General features: G+C 31.3%; 1 protein-coding gene across 3 annotated transcripts in view; it reads left to right on the top strand.

The window, feature by feature from the left end:
- LOC118205059 (transmembrane and coiled-coil domains protein 2-like) overlaps nt 1-21,453 on the top strand; it is an 83,469-nt gene that overhangs the window by 45,756 nt on the left and 16,260 nt on the right. For all 3 annotated transcript variants that reach the window (XM_085820354.1, XM_085820353.1, XM_085820352.1), the window contains 2 exons: nt 1,086-1,151; nt 7,790-7,945. In XM_085820354.1, coding sequence (XP_085676480.1) covers nt 1,086-1,151; nt 7,790-7,945 — 222 coding nt within the window. The remainder of the gene's footprint in view (nt 1-1,085; nt 1,152-7,789; nt 7,946-21,453) is intronic.

Raw genomic sequence — 21,453 nt, 5'->3', positions numbered from 1 at the left:
AGCTTGTGTGCCATATATTTGGAGATACAGAAAAATACGAAATTCATTCCCATGTTTATAATATTATTCAGAACTAAATGATCAAAATGACTTAAAAACCAAAGCAACATCATTTTCTAATTAACAATACAAAGACATTTTACAGTGAAAAAAACAGAAAAGAGAGTAGAAAAAAGGAATTTCATCAGTAATCAGAATCTGATTAAGTTTGCCAAGCAGAATGGAAACTTCACTGAAAAGTATTAAATTTTTTTTTTTTAATGAATTGCCAACTTAAAAAAATTAGGACAAAAGCACTAATAATCTAAATGTGAGGAATCGCTTAAAAATGGATATGCACAAATTAATTTTAAAATAAAAACTTGGATCAACTGAGAACAAATTAAAAAGGAATTGAATATTTAATTAACAGAAAATTATGAATATAGTTTTAAAATTTCATCAAAAATAAGATACATAATTAAAGTAACTAAAAACTGAATTACAGTCTGTGGCTTATGGAACAAAAGAGAGGGAATTTTTTACGACGTCAGAGGGCATGTAAACATATGTAATTATGACAGCTCAAAAATCACGTGATTTTTAATGTTGTGTGACTTTTTTATTCTTCTGCTACTTTAGTTAAAAATTTCTGCCAACATTGGGGCTAATAAATGGTGACATGAGTCAACAGATTATGTTATCTCAAATATTTATTGCAATTTAATTAATTTTAATAAATATGTGTTATATAATTTAAGATGGTTAAATTACAAATTTGTAAATGAATTTTGGAGTTTTCTCCATTTATGTTGGCAATTATTCGGAGTGTTTTTAATAGGAGATAAATTTCCAAGTAAAATCCTCATTTCTTATGCAAAGTTTACTCTTACAAATGCAAATATGTGGAAATTTCCAATGAATTTTGGTACATTTCCTTTTATAAATTTCTTTGTATAAATTATATATGTACTTTTTTCTTTTAATAGTATACATTATTGTGATTAATATCAATATTATTTTTTTTATTTATTTTGATACTTTGCATGTATTTTAACTGTATATTCACATGTGCTGTAGTTTTATGACTTTAAAATACCTTTCAGACTCAGGTGCAGCAGGAATATACATATTTTAACCAAGCCTTACATGATGAAAGATACAGATATGAAGTGAGTTAATAATGTATTAAGTAGAATAATTATGATTTATTTGCATTTATTTTTTTAACCAAAACCTATCATATAATGAAATATATTAACTAAAACATACTAATATTAGTAATATTCTTATCTTAGTTGTTAAGATTTCTTTTTCTTTCCAGTTTTATATAATTTTATATAAAATATTAAGGAAACTTTTCCATGTTTAGCATTTTTAAGCTAAATGTATAAAGAACAAATAAGTTTCTTTTATAATTTTTTCTTTTTTATTGAATCATGAAGGTTTTAATCAAGTTATAAACTTAGATGGTACTTTTACAGTTGAGCACCATTTATACATTTCTCATTTATATGGCTTTTACATTGATACATCATTCATCTTAGTCCTGATTTACTCATCTATTTTAGTAAGATATTTTTTTTATACATCGCATAACCGTGGTTATATGTCACTTTTGCTTCCCTTTTGCATTTACTTCCTGTTTCATAGTACCACCATTCAAGTATTTTCCCCAGAAATGGGGATAGGAGAAGGAAACAAAGGCATGAGACATAACTGTCTCGTATTTCATATTGAAATTGAAAACCAGTTCATGAATAGAGGGGATATTTGAAAGGAAAAATAGATATATTTTTTTCTTCTGAACAGTACACTGTAGTAAGTTATTCCAGTAGTGATACTGTAGTTTGCTGTAGTAAGTCTAGTTCCAGTAGTTAAGTAACTGCTGGAATTAATTTACTAGTTAAGCAAACTACTGGAATTAGGCACTACAGTCGAGGGCCAAACTGTGATGCCAACGTAATAACGTTTGAATTAGGCACATTTGAAGAACTGATCAAAAGCATTTTACTAGATGAATATTTAGGTAGCTGGGATAAAGAAGAAAATGAACAAATAATCCCACCTTCTTTTTAAAAATGCTATCTACTGCATTGCCACTATCATAAATTTTTTTGTGTATAATAATACAAGGGAGAAAATATTTCAAGAATTTAATTTAATTCATTGAGCTGTGCGTATTCAGAATCAAAAGACCCACCAGACGACAGTTAAAGGCTTTTTTCATTAAAAAAGTTAAAATTTGCTTTAAAAGGGTCTAGGAAAAATGGTGTTACTTGTTCGAGTTACTAATTCAAGTAAAGGTATAACTCTCAATTTTATGTAACTACATACAGAAAATTGTGTTACTTGTTCGAGTTACTAATTCAAGTAAAGGTATAACTCTCAGTTTTATGTAACTACATACAGAAAATTGCATTAGGATTTTCAAAATGTTAAAATTTTTATTAATATAATCTTGAAAACATCAATTTAAACAATTGTTTAATTGTGTAAAATATTAATATTAATTAAATATTTATTTAATAAAATTGTATGATATCAATAGTAGGTTAGTACTATCAAAATCAATATATATATGTTTCATACCGAAAGTTTAAATTTTGTTTATGCATCTTTCTCAGTTGTTTATGAATGATCCCTTGAATGATGTATAAACGGTGCTCCAATATGTGTTGTAAGAATGCCACTGTGCAAAAGCATTGCCAGGTACAAAATTTATAGCATGAAAATACTGTCAAGCAGGAAGTACACAGAAATAACAGAAACTATACAGAAAGAAGTAAAATGTATCAAAATTACACTCGAATTTATTTCAATTGGATCCAAGCTGGTTATTACTGGCTCAGTGAAATTTTACCCAGTGGGCACCTGACATTATTAAGTCTAGACCATTGTATTGGGAGATCAAAGATGGGTAGAAAGGGGGGTTCACCGTAAGTCTTAAGGCTTGAAAAGCAAAACCAAACAAGACAGAACCTAGGAGCATCAAAGGTAATTGTGTAAAATGATGTGTTTGTGTGAAATGAACTGAGACAGAATCAAGCAGTTGCATCCTAACAAGTAGTAAATCTATCAGATTAGCTTTATTTAGCACAAATAGATAACGGAATTTACAGATACAAAATGAACAAGTTAATAAAATACGATACACATGGAAAAAAGCTGTGAGATAATACATAGAAATGAAAATACAATAAATACAAAATATACATCTATGTACAAAACGCATGCAGGCTATGTCGGGAAGTTTGAGTCACGGATGTGTTGAACTGCTAAATTCACAATCCTTCTCCAGGATCATATAATAAAAAACTTTTGTTTTCTTTAAATGGAGCACTTTTGGGCCTTAGTGAAAAAGTTGTCATTCATTCTGTGAAGGTACATTAAAATAGGCTCAATTTTTAAATCCCTGTGCAGGGCCTTATTTGAAACTAGATAATGAGCATTTGTTGTTGCATGTAAGAGCTTGTTCTGTGTGACTTTCAATGTCTCCAATTCCTTATTCGTGATGGCGGCCCATGCTGGAGAAGCATAGGAGAAAATCAGCCTGATGATTGGTATACATAAGTGTATTTTTCTGCATAAATCTAATTTGTAGTCAGAATTTAGCAAGGGGGTAAGACTCTGAATTGGCCCTATCATCTTTCCTTGAACATAAATTAAATGGTCCTTTCAGTTGAATTTAGTGTTGAAAACTGTACCCTTTACTGACAATACTGACAATTGGAACTTCAATATTGAAAAGCTTGAGACTTGAGGTAATAGGAATCTGTGAGTGCTTTTTGCATATTATTAATAACTGGGACTTGTCAGCATTTATGGTTATTTGCCATTTGTGGCATGATAATCTGTAGCTTCTTGATTGCAAGATTCCGGCATGAAGACCGCACCACAAGAGCAGTGTCGTCTGCATAGCACCCAAGGGAATAATTATAATCTAGGTTGACTTTAGCAGGTCAGCAACATAAAACAGGTAGAGAATGGGTCCAAGGATCGATCCTTGGGGAACACTGACTGTAATTTTTTTAAATTCTTGAGTATCATTGCCAATAGAGGCATAGAATTTCTTTCCATACAAAAATGAGTGAATTAGTGTGATAAGTGCAGATGAAAATCCAGTGCTTATGAGTTCGAAAATAAGCTCCCCTCCCCCATGCCGGACACGATTGAAGGCTTTCGCCACACCCAGCATGAGTAAGGCGACATTTTCACTGTTGCGCAGAGAGCTCCCTATATACTCCAATAACCTTATAAGCTGCTTAATCATGGAAAGCGAGCTGCAGATTTGCCTACATCTTTTCTGTATTTTTTAAATAATATTCATCTTACCTTTAGAACAAAATGCTATATTTTTACCACTTGGCATAGACATGAATTTTCTTGACATTCAGAATTTCTCCATTGCAAGGAGATTTTAGTAAAAGAAAATGTTAGATTTTCACTTCTGAAAAATATAAATGGTGATAAAATCATCAGTCAGTAATAATCTGTCCTATCCAATAATCTCACTATGTCCAGTAAGAATAATTTAGCCCAAGATATGTATGCATAGCTGCCAACTCTACTGGTCATTTTGTCATATTTCTCAGTCTCCCAGTTATGTAATTTTTAGCTTTTACTAAGACAAGTGCTTTCAGCAATAAATGAAATTTATTGAAATAATGAAACTTAAACAAATTTAATTTTTTTTACCTCTAATAATTTTCAGCATAATTTTTCTTATTAAGATTTATTTGATGTGGCCTGTATTAATCTGTGTAGAAATTTGTATGAAATTTCAAATAATGTTTAATCAGTTAATATATTTATCTTTAATTTTTTCCTACATTAGTATGTGGTACATTACGAAATTTGTCTTCGTAATGCATTTTATTTTCATCATGTCTAAAAGAACTTTATTAAATTAAATTTTCTTTCCTACTTAGGATTTTCTGTGAATTATAAAATGAAATTAACCAAATTTAAAATATCTGATTAAATATTAATGTATTTACATCAGAATCATATTATAAATAGTTGAAGAATTTGAATCATGCATTTTAATTTGCATGCAAATTTAAGTCAATTAATAATTAATAATTTGAACCATGCATGTAAATTTAAGTCAGTTCAAAGTTCTTTAAAGTTGGTGCCACCATGCAGCCCGGTAACTGAAGGTATTTGATCCAGAAACCACTCAGTTTTTGTATTTCATGGTTGGCAGCTATGGGTATGGTTGCAAAATGTACTATAACTGTTATAAAAGAATACTGTAAATATTGCAGAAGATCTAAAGAATACAAAACCTGTCATTTGGAAGATATATGCAGCATTTAAAGTACTGATGCTAAGGATAAAAAATGTCCACTTCCCTAAAAGATGAATCACTGTATAGCCTCCAACTCATAAGAATTTATTCATTACCATATCTTTTCCTTAATAGCAAACAATTCAAAATTTCAATGATAGCATCAGCCTTGAACAGAGCTGTCTGACAGTTCAATCAAAAAACTTGGATGAAATCAAAGAACTCATTCATTTTGTTTGTCTCAATTTTCTTGGGCACCATACAGTGTCCTAAGATATTCTTATTTTGTGTCCTAGTTCTCCAAAAACTAAATGCTTCAACTGCCTCACATGGTCCTTGTTTAGAATATAAAGAAAGAGGTGTGTGGATATAAAAAAGTGTGAAACATGAAAGAGGTTTCCACTCTTCTAACATTCATAGGATCCTAATATCCTGAATATGGATGATTTTAAGGGTTAATAAATTTTCTGTAAAAACTTTCCAAAAGTCTGGACACAATAATGAAAATTACCCAAAATGTTTCTGTTAAAAGGTTACATAAAATTTGCTTTATGTGATACATTTGGAAGTTCACTATAACTGTATAAAATAATATTAAACGTAAGGAAATTGGAGACTAAAAAATTTGTTTCTTATACATTGGATTCACTACAGTGGGGTTTGATTACAGTATTTTTACTTCAAATAAGTTAAATTCTTTTCTTAAATATTTCTTTGAGCAGTCTCTTTGAAGCTATACTAATAAAAAAAAATATTTTGTTTTAGCATCAGTATTGGCTAATTTATTACATGAATTATTTGGGCATGAATTAAATTTAGTGAAATGATTATATTTCATAATAGTAAACTAGGAAATCAAATGTTAGAACTGCACAAGTATCTGAGATTTCCTTTAAACTTTTGTTTGTATTTTGTGTGTGTGAAATATATCTGAACTTGAATTTATTTTTTTTAACTCTGTTTTCTTTCTATTTTAAAAACTGAGCTTGAAAATGCTATTAAAATTTTTCACTGTTAGTGAGTTTCTTAATAATGAATTATTTTTATCTTCATTTCCCTATGTTTCCATCTTACTTTTATTCAGAATAATTCATTAACATGGTTAGCTATAATTAGTTAATAGTTATTAGTTGACAATAGTTCCTTTGTGATAACAACTCTTTTATCTAATAACCTTTTTCTTATATCTCCTCATAGGATCTTATGATGCTGAAATAATCAAGAGCAGCCTGTATATTTTTATAAATTCTAAATTTAATCACATTCAAATTCATGTGTAATTCTTTACACACACTGAATGTGTGTAAAGAAAAACTAAATGTGTGTAAAGAAAAACATTAGTTTTACACACTGAATAGCAAAAATTTGAATAAATTAATCTTTTATGACCTAGTTTTGAGTTCATAACTACTTCTAAGAAAAGTATTCATATATTTTTTGTGTACATTACAATTTGATTGATTATTTAAGCAAGGATTCTGTAGATTTGATGTATAGTTTATTATAATTAATTTTTCACATTTGTGTAAATTCCTCATGTTTAGGTTTCCTTTTTCATGAATTTGAATGCTTTATTAAAATTATGCTTAATGTTAAAAAGAAAACAGGCTGCATTATTGATGTTTATCAGTTGTGTATATTAAAAGGAAACATTACTGATATTTTTCTTAAAGAACAGATAAAAAAATAAATGTTTTTAACAGCAAACAAGTGAAGAAATTCAATGTAAAAATTAGCATTAGTAAATAGAAAATTTTAAATTTATTGCTGACTGTAGTTTTATTAGAATTCCATCCAACTTGATAAAGGCATTGTAGTCACTCTTAAAATTTGTTGTAGAAACTGAAATATTGCACATTAATTTAGGCATTTTGAATCAAAAGAATAGAAATAAAGATTATAGGAAATTTTTCTATGTTTCTGACTGGAACAAAGTAAAAGCTGTATCATTCATGAGATTATTCTAGGGGAAAATTTTGTTGCATCTAAAAAATCAAATTAAAAACGCAATTAGCATAAGAAATACTTTTTCCTTTTTTGAAAATTTTTTATTATAAATTTTCAAAAACCATTATTTTCAAATTATTATCCTAAATTTTCAAAATTATTGTTCACACTAATTTGTCTTTTAATTTGGAATATTCCAAAGCAACCAAAATTTTCTACCATGACGACTTAATGAATGACATAGATGCTGTTCTGTTCCTGTTAAGAGCATGAAAAATCCTGCTCTAATTCCTATCTGTATTATTTTGGTAAAACATTTCAACCCGTTTACCATCTGATACTATAACTTTTGCTATGAGTGTTAGTAATATCAATAACATTTTGAAAATGTTGAATTAAGTTCTGGTTAATTCAAAATTAGTGATAATCTTCATTTTTATGATTATGAATATTAATTTTTGTGTTGAATTTCTTCATTAGCGTATTATATCATACAGTTATTTCTCTCCTGATAAATCTCTTAAATTTTAAAAGCGAATATTCATAACATTTATTTCTCTATTATTCCAGAGGCTTGAAGAACAGATGAATGATTTGATAGAATTGCATCAAAACGAAATTGAAAATTTGAAACAAGGATTAGGCGATATGGAAGAAAAAGTGCAGTATCAAAGTGAAGAAAGATTAAGGGATGTTCATGAAATCTTAGATAATTGCCAAACCAGAGTAATTTTTTTATCTTATTATTCTCTCCATTCAATAAGATTTAATATTTTATGCTGTCTATCAAAATAAATTCAGTATACTCTAAAGGGCAGTTAATAAAAAGGAAACCAGTGTGAGTATTGGGAAAAAACTATTCTATAAGCAGTAATGCTGTTTGACATAGAAGCAGTCGTAACTATTAGAAAAAGTGATGAGCATGCACATTAGATGCTAGAAAAAATAAGTTATTCTTTAATTGATTGAAAAGGAAGATTTGCCCTTCAAGCAGTACACCTATCCTTTGATTTACACAGAAGATAGGTTCCGCACCAAACCGTGTGAATTGAAATCTTTGATTTTGCTATGTAAAATGAAAAACACACTAAATGTGCATAATTTAGTTATTTATTAACATAAAACAAAAGTAAGACATATTAAAATAAATAAAGTTATACTTTGTTCATAGAATAACAAGTATATGTAGGTACTAGAAGTACATATTTAATTTATTTTACATTAAGAAAATCTAAGATCATTCAAAAAAATTTTATAAGGTTAATCAATGTCATCACTTTCATGGACTATTAGTCTGTTCTTCTTAATTGGTATGATGTCATTTTCATCACTTGAGCATTCTTGATAAGATTCTGCTCTTCTATGGTTGATAAATTAGAGAAGATCTCATATCGACAAGACTTTGTGGTGAAATCTGTAATTGACAATTAATTTTAACAATTGCTTAGTTTTTTTTTTTTTTTTCCCTCCTAAATCTTTGTAAACCTCCTCATATTGATTTAAGAACTTACTAAGAAATTGGAGAACTCATTCAACATTCGTGTCTTATTGTAAAAAATTATTACCTAATTTTCTTCCCATTTCAAGTCCTTCGCTGGACTCTTGCTGTGAATGAACACTACTAGTTCAGATTGCTCTTCATTAGAATCATTGTCTTCATCTTGTTTATTTGTATCATAAATCATGTTAAATAACTTATCCTTATTTAGTTCTTCATCAGCCATTATTTCCTCAATATCTGCTTCAGCTAAATCCTCAAAATCTTCTCCTCCTATAGTTTAGGGGAATTTAGTGATCTGAGAATATTCATGATCTAATGGTAATCTATCATTTTCTTCTTTAGCAGTTCCCGGCCATATTGCTTTCCAGCATGCATTGATTGTTTAATCTGAGTTTAACATGCTTAACACAATCTAAGATTGTAAATTTCTTCCAAGCATCTATAAGAGTAAGATTCATCATTCTCTATCTATTCTAAGATATACCTGAAGGTTTGTTTGATATACAATGCATTAGAAGTCAAAATTATTCCTTGATCTGTAATAAGGGATGAGCTGTATTCTTTGGAAAAAGGACAATGTCTACATTTTCGTATTATAAACCTTGAGGATGATCAGGTGCATTATCAGTTAATAGAAAGAGCCCTTAAAAGGCAATCCCTTTTTACTTAAATATTTTTTTTTACATCTGGGGCATAAACTATTCATTGACAGCTATGGCAGTGACCCATGCTTTCTTATTAGCCATCCACTAAATGGGAAGGTTATTTATTTATGTTTATTCCTTTAAATAAGCATGGTGCTTTTTGATTTGTTAATAATCAGTGGTTTCATTATATAATCGCCTGAAGCACTGCAACAGAAAACAATTGTTATACGACATTTTGCTACCTTATGACCACTATCTGATTTCTAAATAGGTTCTTTCTGGCTTTTTTTACCAAAACAACCCAGACTCATCAGCATTGAAGATCTGATCAGAAGAGTGAGAGTTGGCAGTAATAATTTCAGCAAATTTTGATGGATATTGTTGTTCTGCACCCAAATCAGCAGATGCACTTTCTCCTTTCAATCTTGAATTATGTAAAGAATGTCTTCGTTTAAATCTGTCTAACCAACCATGACTTGCAGAAAAAGATACCCTTTTTTCATCTGTCAAAGTTGACAGTGAATAATTCTTAAGTGCTTCATAAATCTTTAAAGCCTGTAATAGCATTAGTATCAATTGAAATCTTTTTGATTTTGGTCTTCTATCCATATCACTAATGTATTTTCCATTGTATCATCTCTTACATATGAAATTGTGCTCTTATTGCTGCAAGTTCCAACTCCTGCACCTTTTTCTACTAAAGGTCTTCACAATTTTAGACGATCTAATATTTTAATTTTTATTTCTAAAGTAATAACCTTTCTTTTTGTTTGATTCTTTTTCAAATCTTTTGGTAATATAAAACCTTAAAAAATTTACCTAAATTATAAAAATGCCACAAAAAATATAAATGTTGAAAACTTACCAGTAAACATTCAAATATGTAGATAAAAATTATGTAAGGTTTGCTGCAAAAATACTGATACTGCACTTGTTCACATGAACCAAATAGCTTTACTGTTGTTGAAATACCTTTACATACTATGAAGATTCCCTTTTTACAACACGGGGAATCCCCATCAGTGTTGTTGCCACCAGTGTTACCAAAGGAATGAGATTCAAAAATTACTTCAAATATATGTATTTGTGTATATACAGCCGAATATACATTTTTACCAAGTTTTTGAAATCCATTAATTTTTAAACTGTGTAAAACCGAGTACCATGTAAATCAAGGGATAAGAGGAATTGCATGCAAGAACTAAGAAACAGTTTGATCAGAGAAAAGCAACAAGCTATTATATGGCTTTTGATGCTGGAAACACTCTTACCATGCTTCTGTTGATTTCACTCTATCTTCTTTCCATTGTGAAAAAATCGTATGTTCTCACTTTTTTCTTTTGTTGAGATTGTTTCTTTATGTCTCAAATGATGGGCTGCTTAGATGAAGCAAAAGTGTTGGGCTATTTTCTTTCCATGTTCAGTGATATTATACTTGCTTTCTCTAGTTGCACATAATGTAAATCATTTCCATGTAGTCATAACTGCTTCCATGCCATTTGGCATGGAAGCAGTACCAATCCTGTAGGTTTTTCGCAAAACCATTTTGCTCAGGTTTTACAGTCAAAAGTCTTTAATCCGGAATGATCTATAATCCGGACCTCAAAGCTACAAACTTTCTACGCATTTCGCTCAGTTTTTACAGTCAAAAGTCTTTCATCCGGACGTCCATAATCCGGAATGATCTGTAATCCGGACCTCAAAGCTACAAACTGTCTGCTCATGCATAAATGCATAATGCGTTAACACATGAGCATATGGTTTATGCATGCGCGTAATACCTTTACCCATGCGCATAATACATTTATGCATGCATGTTTAATGTATAACGGACGGAATAAGCTAAGCTAAAATTATCTAATTATTTATTTCAGTTAATGTTGCAGATTGTGTTGTTCCTTAATGTTCGAATTGGATCCGGCTTATTATTTTTTGCAGAATGTTAGAGCAATTTTATAAAAGTAAGCTTGAACTTTCGATTATGTCAAATAGAATTTCCGATTCTGGAGCTGCCGAAGGATCTACAAAGCGTAAGCATGTTTTGATGTCCATTAAAAAAAAAGTGGAATTGCTGCAAAAAATGGATAAAGGCATGAAGAATGTGACAGAGAGGTGATTTGTTTCTGTAACCATTCCGAAATCTGTTTATCAACTTCACGCTGCTCTGCAGGGGGGGGGAGGAAATGTCGCGGCTCGCAATGAACTAGAATTTGATCTGTCAGCACTATCCTCATCTTCAGGGAAGATGTTTTTATTTTATTCGGCTTATAATTCCATACTAAATGTAGTATTTCATCTCGATGTACTCCATCTTTGATATGATTTAAATCAAATTCCTCGTCATTATAAATATCACAAATACACATCCAGTAGTTTTCTGGTTGCAATTTTCTAATTTCGACTATGCGTAATGTATGCTTTACGTATGTGCACATTGAAAGAAATGTTTAATAAAATAAACAAATAAATATTAAGTTTTTTTTTTTTTTTTTTTTTTTTTTTTTTTTTTTTTTTTTGTAAATTTTGATACCCTTTAGATCACAATTGCTCTTTATTTCATAAATTACAATTTCATATTTTTAATTGTATAATTTCTGCATGCCATCTTACCAGATTTAAACTGATGATCGATAATCTGGAATCGCCAAAGTCCCAACGAGTCCGTATTAAAGACTTTTGACTGTATTAAATACCTTTATATTTAGAAGGCTGGTAACTTATCTAGACTTATGAATTTCTTATGGGGTTACTCAATATTAGGTGTTAAAGTTGGAATATATCTTAAATGTGTTATTCCCTGATTAGTTTATGCTATAAAAAAATTTTAAGAATGGTGAAAATTCTGAGTTCAAGCTTTTCTTACTTTCTAGGAGTATTGTATTTTGAAGATAAACTCTGAATTCTTAATTTTCTGCTATAAAACTAAAAGAGCATGTTGCTATATTATGCATTTTTAGCAGTTTTCTGTTCCATGGATATATATACAATAAAAATTTAGGTCTTTGAATGCTTACTCATGTTTACGAAAATTGTAGAACAACGAAGGAATCAGCAGAATATGGTGAAAGCGGGTGATTAAAAATACTGCTTGAATTTTTGTGCCTAAGCTCAGCAACCTTCTTAAATGATTGTGTGAAGCATTTAAACAAAAGATTATTTAAATAATTAGCTAGCTAAGTGTTGTATCATATCAATGAACTGGAAACTGCCCTGTAGGATTCACTGCACTTCATCAATGTCAAAGAACATCATATAAGCAAACTACAAAATTCCCTGAAGATGAATTATTAGTACATATCAAAAGAATGTTCATTCCATAACAGTGTTGATCATAAGAAACATAATGTGACGACAATATTTGAGTGTGGAAGATGCAAGCCGGAGAGAATTACACATTTCAAAATTCCAGCAATAGACCTCAGAATGCAATGATGCCATTGTATGACAACCATCTTATCCACATGGGCAAAATACTTTGCAGCTTCTTGTTGAGTTTTAGCATTAGAACACTGCTGCAAGTCTGACATTCTCTGCTTGTCTGATTTAGGGGCATGTGTTGTGCAGAAACTGCTTGCAAACATTCCTTTGCTGAGGATTTTGTTGATTGTGAACTATTGATGCCTCTGGCTACAACAGGTACATAAATACAAGTGGTGGCATGCAGATCGCAAACTGGTTTTATTTTCCGAAAAACTTGAACTACTTTCAAAAATTGCTAATTGTTTAACTTGAATTGAAGTTGTGGATACATATGCTTTGGGTTTTATTGCAGTGCATGCTATATTCCAATGGACATTTTAGAGTGTCATGCTGAATAAATAAAATGCATAGCAGTATAAACTGCTACTTATCATAAGCAAAAGGCCTGGCTGTTACAAATCATAGGTGTTCTGAACAATTATTGTTGTATCAAGGAAGATATAGAGGCTTCTGGCATTGTAATCCAGTAAAAAGATGCCCAACTGTATGTTGATGAGAATATTTTAAGTGTTCCTCACAACACAGCCAATGCTTATTTGGAAATTCGGCTGTCATTGTCCTCCAGCAGTCAGTACCATGGAGCTGATACAGTCTGTTGAAAAACATCACAGTATCATATCTAAAGCCTCTTGATATGATGCTATGATATACAAAAGCTCTTATTTTTGCTGGTAGCAAATTCACAAAATATCAGTTTTAGATCATTACAACTGCTCTGAAAACTGGTTTGAAACTTTATTACCATTACTAATATGTAGCATTCCCCCTCCCTAATCTGATTATTCCCTCATGCTGTTGCAATTTTCACAAACTTGAGTATTATTTCCACTTTAGTTTATTTTTTTACGGCAAAGCATGCATAAGACGGCAGATGCTTTCATGAAAAACTCTGTGCGGGAAACTGGTTCATATTCACATTACGCATGGGGAAAACCATGAAAATGCCCTTGGAGCCACTTTGTGCTCCTGGAATTTAGCCTAGGTCAAGCTACAAGGATTCAGCGACTTTAACACTCACCCACTGCTAGGCTGAGTATACTTTACAAGATGTATAAATGCGAATAATTTTTCCAGTCTTACTGACGCCATTTATTAGCTAGCAAGAACTTTTATAATGAATAATATTGTGTTCATTGTCTATTTTCATCAATGCAAGAATAGTCATGGAATTGCCTGTAATATATTTCTTTCTTTCACCACTTCCGTTTATCAGTTTGCAATGTCTTTCTCTCCTCCCCCCCCTTTTTTTTTCTTTTTTGGTGGTTGTTATTATCACTAGCATGAGAGGTCATATTAGTCTCGAAACTTGCATTTTGTCGGTACCACTTTTGTTTTTGAATCAGTTTTCAAAAGGCTGTTGCTAAATTTCATTGCCACATATTATTATTTTTCAAAATTAAATAATGAAATCTCTGTGTATGTATGGTGTATATATGTTTCTCATATTTATGGAAAAATGACATATTTTAATACATTATTTCTCAACTTTTATTACACTCTTAGACAAAAAAAAAAAAAAAAAAAAAAAGACGCAGAGTGGCACTCACAGCCCAAGATGCATCATTATCATCAATTGTACGTGCAACTAGTGCTTCAGTGACCACAAGGACCATTCATAGATGGCTCACAGAAAGGGGTTGAGGTAACGGCGCCGCTTGCGCCGACTGTCATTGACCTCTGTACAACGTCAAGCCCGTTTGCAGTGCTGTCGGACTCATTTGCACTGGAATGTCACTGACTGGAATAGAATAGTCTTCAGTGATGAAACCCGCTTTGACCAGCGAAGGCAAGTCTGGAGATGCCCCGAATAGTGGTGTGATACCAACCTGACTGTCTTCCGGCAGACAGGCCGACAACCAGGAGTGATCGTCTGGGTAGCTATTTCATTTCATAGTTAGGACCGCTTTGGTTGTTATCCGTCGCAACCTTACAACACGGGCCTTAGAACATCGACGAAGTTCTAAGGCCCGTGTTGCCTTTCATGTCACACCACCCTGGTCTTACATTTCAGCAAGATAATGCCCGCCCCTACACTGCACATGTTTCTACTGCTTGCTGTAGTGCTTGCCGAACATTACCTTGGCCAGCAAGGTCGCCGGATCTCTCTCCTATTGATCACGTTTGGAGCATTATGGGCAGAGCCCTCCAAACAGCTCGGGACGTTGATGATCTAACGCGCCAGTTGGAGAGAATTTGGCATGATATCTCTCAGGAGGACATTCGCAACCTCTATCAATCGATGCCAAGACAAATAACTGCTTGCATAAGGGCCAGAGGTGGACGAACGTGTTAATGACTTTTTCACTTTGTGAAGCTCTATCACTTCAATAAATCATCCAATTTTTCTCAAACTGTAATCATTTATTTTTCTGTACATGTACATCACTTCTACCGATTTTCGTCTCATTCGGATAACTTCTTCTTGGTGCGTCTTTTTTTTTTTTTTTTTTTTTTTTAAATTTGTTTAAGAGTGTACATATAGTCCTGCATCTGAAAGGGCCAGCTTGAGGGCCAAATTTTGATTTTAGAATTTGTTTTTTGATTTGTTTCATATTTTGTTCAAATGTAATGAATTTTTGTTTAACATACTCAGCAATTTAAAAACTAAACATGACAACACTGTTCGAAATGAGCATTATTATCGCTAGTGTGCCAGATTGTTGACATTTAGCAAAACATAAGATATTTATCTTTCAACTTTAATCAATAAACTTAACTGTTTGAAGGCAATGTGTGTCCTTTGCTGTAAATAGAATTATCTCCGCGCGCTAGTGTGTCACAATTCATTAAAGCATGAATTAGTTAACTTCAGAATTTAATCTTTCTGTTACTGAGTGGCAAACCAAGTGATTAAAAAAGAATAAACACAGTTCTTAGAAATATTTTACTACTTTTAAATCTGATTCACATATTAAAAAAAGAGCATTTAAATAATGAAGTGTTGAATTAGAAAAAGTCATATGTACTTATTCTTCTTTTTATTTTACTACTTTTAAATCTGATTCACATATTAAAAAAAGAGCATTTAAATAATGAAGTGTTGAATTAGAAAATGTCATATGTACTTATTCTTCTTTTTATGATAACTCCTTTAGGCAGTTTGCCACTCGAGTGACTAATTTTCAAAGAAATAATATAGGAAATATTTAAAAAAGGTATGGTAACCCCTAGCACTGTATCAGGAATTTTAAATATACACTGTTTTTAAATATTTTGTGATTTTGCTTTTTAATTTTATGTGGCATGATTGGGAAGAAAATTATGCTTTATAATAAAGCTAAAAGGAAAAGAAATTATGTAAGCAGGATAAATCCAAGAGTAATTTTTGATAAGCCTTAACAAATTCTCTGTACAAAGCCTTAACAAGTTCTCTGTATAATGCTGAAATCTGAATCCTTTGGGATTTTCTTTCTTTCTTTTTTATTATTTTTATTTTATTTGAATTAAGGTAAGGTTTTGATAAATTTTATAATTAGTATAGAAATAAAGATATTGTATATTAATAGTAAAATTTATAATTTTTTCAAGTTTAGAACTTTATTTAATAACATTTTTGTATTTTCATTTGCAGTGATCATACTTTTGTTAAACATTAACAAGCAGTAAAGAACTACTTACTTCATTCTTTGTAATTAAATAATTTTCAAAAACTAGATGCAGCTTTTCCCACTTAGAATAACATTCATGTTTTTCAGTTATGTTTTATTTATTGAAAAGATTTTTTTTTCCCTGTGAGGAAAATAACGATTATGTAAAATGCCTGCTAATTTATGAACTACAATCTGGATTACAAAAGTAATATCAGAATTTTATTATGAAGCTGAATTCCATTTTTAGAAGAACCATGAATGTTATGTTTAAAAGAGAACATTTCTTTATATACTGGATTCCAGAAGTTAAGCATGTGACAGTAAAATCAGCAATTACTGGAAATGTAAAGCTTTGATTAACACCAAATTGCATATGAAGGTGGCAAATGTGTTTATCCATGGAAAAAAAACAAGTATTCTGTCCAAAAAGGAAAGCAGTATTTAATTTTTGCTAATTATATCATGACATTACATTTGGATCATTAATAAAGAGGTGTTTAAAGCTGGAAACAAGTCTACAAAACTTACATCAATAAGGTGTGTGATCTTCTCTGACCTTCACACAAACTTTACAGCAATTGCTCATGCTCACAATGATGTGATCAACCATCACAGATGCCAGCAATGGCCATTTCTCCATTGCGGCAATTTCCAACTCTCTGAGACTGGCTGGAGGAAGCAAATGGGTAGAGATAGGCATCTGAGACTTATCTGAAGATTTTCAGTGGGATTAAAGTGGGGAAATTTCGTGCCTGAGCAAACTAAGTTTGTCTTATTCAAAAAAAGTTACTTTTGTCATATGTGGGAAGGGAAAAAAAAAAAAAAAAAGTTTTTTTAAGTTTCGGACTGAAATATTCAGACTAAAATACTATTCAGTAGTTTGATGTATATCCACATAAGTGTTTCACAGCAGTATTTAGAATTATTTGAAATCTGTCATTTATTTTGTCATTGAATTATTTGTCAGATTTTTACTGCACAATATTTTTGAGAATTTTTGAAATGAGAACACACCCCTGAAAGTCTCGCAGGGAAGTGCAGTACATCATCCTGATACTACAGAACTGTCATTGAACCATCTTTAAAGATGTGCAGCTGAGTGTGATACCCCTTTGAAATTCTAGCCCACACCATGATGAGTCTGAGTGTGTGATGTTTTGGGTCTGAATTCATTTGCCTCATTCTTTCCAGACATTTACACATTTATGATTTCACCCCAGGGCATATCTGGACTCATCCCTGAACAGGATAGTATGCCAGTCTGGAACAGTACAGTAGATAGGTTGGTGACGTCTCTTCAGTCTCTATCAGTTGGGCAGTTACTGGAATACGAGATACTTGGTACTTACGCATACATTCTCTTCATATGATGATAATTTCTTTACAAATGTTGAACTGAAACCATGGATGTAAAAGTTGTAAAGATCCCTTATTGATTCTGCTTGGCCACTATAGTAATATACTAACCTTCGGAAGTAATGGTGATCCTTACTCAAATGTGCAAAGTCTGCAATCAGTTGTTTCACTTGTTTGGAATTGTTTCCTCATTCAAGAAATCGCTAAATGGCTGACTCTAAAGAAAAGAGTGGCATCTTTAATTGACTGGACATACTACTTTAATGTGTCCAACAGCATGCCAATGGTTGCTGTCTGCTATTCATCTTCCTTTAGACATAGAGACAGGAATATCATCAACAGTTATCCTAAGAAAGATATAAATACTTCTTATCTGCATTTAAATTTACTTTCTCAAATCCTTCATAATGCTGGTATATTCAGTTCAGAATGCTGGTTAGTTATGATAAGTTCAGATAATTAATCATGATTGGCTGTAACTTTTTTCCCTGAATGGCGGGCACTATTTGACTGTAACATAAATGTTTTCATATTGCTATCTTTATGCATTGAGATTTTTAGCCTTCCAAATTTAAGTGTACTTTCAAAAATTGCTAATTTGCATTGCATGTGTAACTTTTGGAAGCCATTGTGTTATAGTTAATATGTAAATGCATTGCTACCAACTCTTCCGGTTTTACTGATAGACTTCTAGTATTTTGTTATATCTACCAGTTTTTAATTTTTAGCCTCTAATAAAAAAACTACTTAGAAAAATGGCCTATCAGAGTTCTGAGTAAATAAATTCCCACATATACTTAAGGCCAGCACTAGATATCTTACCACCTGATGCAGTCTCTGTCGGTCCTAAATTTTAGGACTCAGTGTGGCTATACGAGCCCTGGTGTTGGTTCTGGTTTTATGTGAATAACAGATTAGTTATTCTTAATTCAAACAGCCCTAAATATAATCTTTGTGCCTATGAGTGTCATCAACAAAATCTATTTTTAGCATATGGAAAGAAATTTTTGGTAAATTTTTCCTCGTCAACATTTTTTAGCGCATTTAATTAAATCTGTAATCATTACCAAGCATAAAGTCAACATAAAAGGTTACCATACTCCTTTATTATTCAATTAATAACATAAAAAATTCTTTAAGCATCCCTACATGAGTCATTATTCATGTCATGTTTTGATAAACATGCGGTGATGAAAGGAAAGCATAATAAATAATGATTCGCCAGGTTGGCATCAGATCAACAATGTATCTATATGGAATGTTTCGGTTTGAGATATGTGCCAAAAGCAAATTCGCAGCAATGGAGCCGAATTACTGATCATACAAATTTATGCTAAAATGATTGTTTCTTTAATAACAAGGTATTTTATTTAGTGTTGAAGTGAAATTAAAAATCGGGACTCTCCAGCTGTTTTATTATGTGTGGAGGGGGAGGAATCAAATGTGCATGCTTTAAGCCTACGAGAAAATGTTGTGTTTGGTGGTTTGAGGTCCGGATTTTAGATCATTCCAGATAATGGACGTCCGGATTTCAGACTTAGTACTGTATTTTCTAGAAGCATAAATTTAGATAATTATTTATTGTCAGAAATAATAAATTTTAATTATTATCCGCATTCTTTTATGCATGCATATATATGCACAACATTTACTCAAAAATATGACCGCCTTTACATTTTGGGATAAATTTTAATAAATGAAAATGCAGGTGAATTTTTGATGAGAACAAGGTTCTGACTGGAATGAAAGACAAGCTAAACAATTAAGTAAAATATTTTTTATGGTATACAGTTAAAAAGTAAGAGAAATTAATGACAGTTCAATGCTTATTTGCTTTCAGACATACCAATAACCAGTATAGCGACCACCCGCTCCAAGCTGTAAAGCCGCTGAACACTCGTAGTTTGACCTGTTCAAATTCTAATGAATAGGCAGTCTGCATGGAAGCAAGCTTTCATAGTTTTCTCCATGCACCATGTGAGTGTGAAGCAGTTTCCCTTAAAATGTCCTCCACAAAGGTATCCTTACCCATAGGCTAAAGCATAGACCTCCATTTGCTATGCCTTATTCAATTAACCTTTTATTAGCCAGTATAGTGGATACAGACTTAAACTAAAATTGCTCAACTAGATGAGGCCATGAAAATTAGCGTCAGTTAGATACTGCCTGTGTGTGAGGTTTGTTTAGCATTTAAAATAATATGATTATTCTCTATAGTCCGATAATTAAATTCCTTTCTCTTATTCTGCAGTCTCCATTATAAGATTCTGCCAAACTCCAAAACAAAGTATAGCTAAGAAAGGGATCTTATATTCCAGTAAATAATGTGTGTAGAAAAAAATAAGAGAGGTGAAAAAATAAGTTTTAAAAAATTCTTTTTTATTTAACACATGTTTGTAAAATTACTGGGAGGAGGAGGGAACTAAGTAAGTAGGATTAAACATGAAGTGTAGTAGATTTTGAAAGCAAAGAAATTAGTGATTCTTCTTCATTTAGAACTAACCATGTAGAACTGACCAAATTACGCAGAGAAATGTAAATGCAATTATAATTCTAAATAATTTAATAGAATGAACACTTATCATTCCGTGCTTTGTTATTTATTATTTATCTTTGTTCGTAGTGTTCTAAGTAAAGAAGAGTCTCAAATTTAGTTTCCAAAATCTAATACACTAAGCACTTTCACTTTTTACTTTTTTTATTGTTATTGAACACAGATAGTCAAAAAGGAACCTTTTACTCGAAAATTTTTGAAAGAAATTTTAACAATGATGTTTGTTGCCTTTAAAATAGGCAGTGTCATTTACATTCAGGTAGAATTACCGAATAATCTGTATCTTAACCCATTAGCCGCTGGTGTTGCGTTGACGCAACAGTCAAAATAAATGCGTATATAAATATAACTACCTAAGATATTTTATACCAGCAGATGATTCTGTGTAGGGAATATTATGAAGATTATTTGTGTAAAAAAATATTTGCCTTCAACAATCATTTTGTTTATAATAATTAATCTCATATATTAAGCAAAATTTTCAACCGGGTATTTTTGCTGAAAATATTTAACGAAAGAATCGCCGTCTTTATGAGTGATCTATTTTTAGTCAAGGTCACCGTTTATCAGAACATTACATCAGTCAGATGTTTATATTTGTGTAGGGAAGCAAAAGAAAACAGGTGTTGCGCTGACGCATTGTCAGCAGGAAACGGGTAGTCAATCTCCTTTTTCACTCATTCCTTTTGATGTTCTGGTTCATATTCTGGTTGTTTAAAAATGCCTTGAATGAGGTATCTTACATTAGGGGAAGCCCTACAAAGATTTTTTGATGAAGAAATAGATGATGATAATGTTAATAATGACCAGAATGAAATTGATATTTTTGTTGTTCCCCCAGAAATTGCAGAAACTAGTGACGAAGAAGAAAGGAATGGCAATGTTTTAAATAATGATAATGATATTTTACCAAATGATACTGCTGGGAAAGTTGAAATTCACGTAAGAAGTAAGTTTCAGCCTTCTAAAAACAGTTATAGTCATACTAAAAAGTTTAAAAAGCAGAAGATTGAAATCTTGAAGTGGATAAAAAAGGAACTGTTAGTTATGTGTCAGAAAGAACATGAAGAAAGAGATAGAAGAGAAATTATAAAAGACAAAATACA

Source organism: Stegodyphus dumicola, chromosome 7 (genome assembly GCF_044657685.1).
Source record: "Stegodyphus dumicola isolate Sdum_Otavi_A_Nest chromosome 7, ASM4465768v1".
Taxonomy (NCBI): Eukaryota; Metazoa; Arthropoda; class Arachnida; order Araneae; family Eresidae; genus Stegodyphus; species Stegodyphus dumicola.
This window is presented reverse-complemented; position numbering and strand designations above follow the sequence as displayed.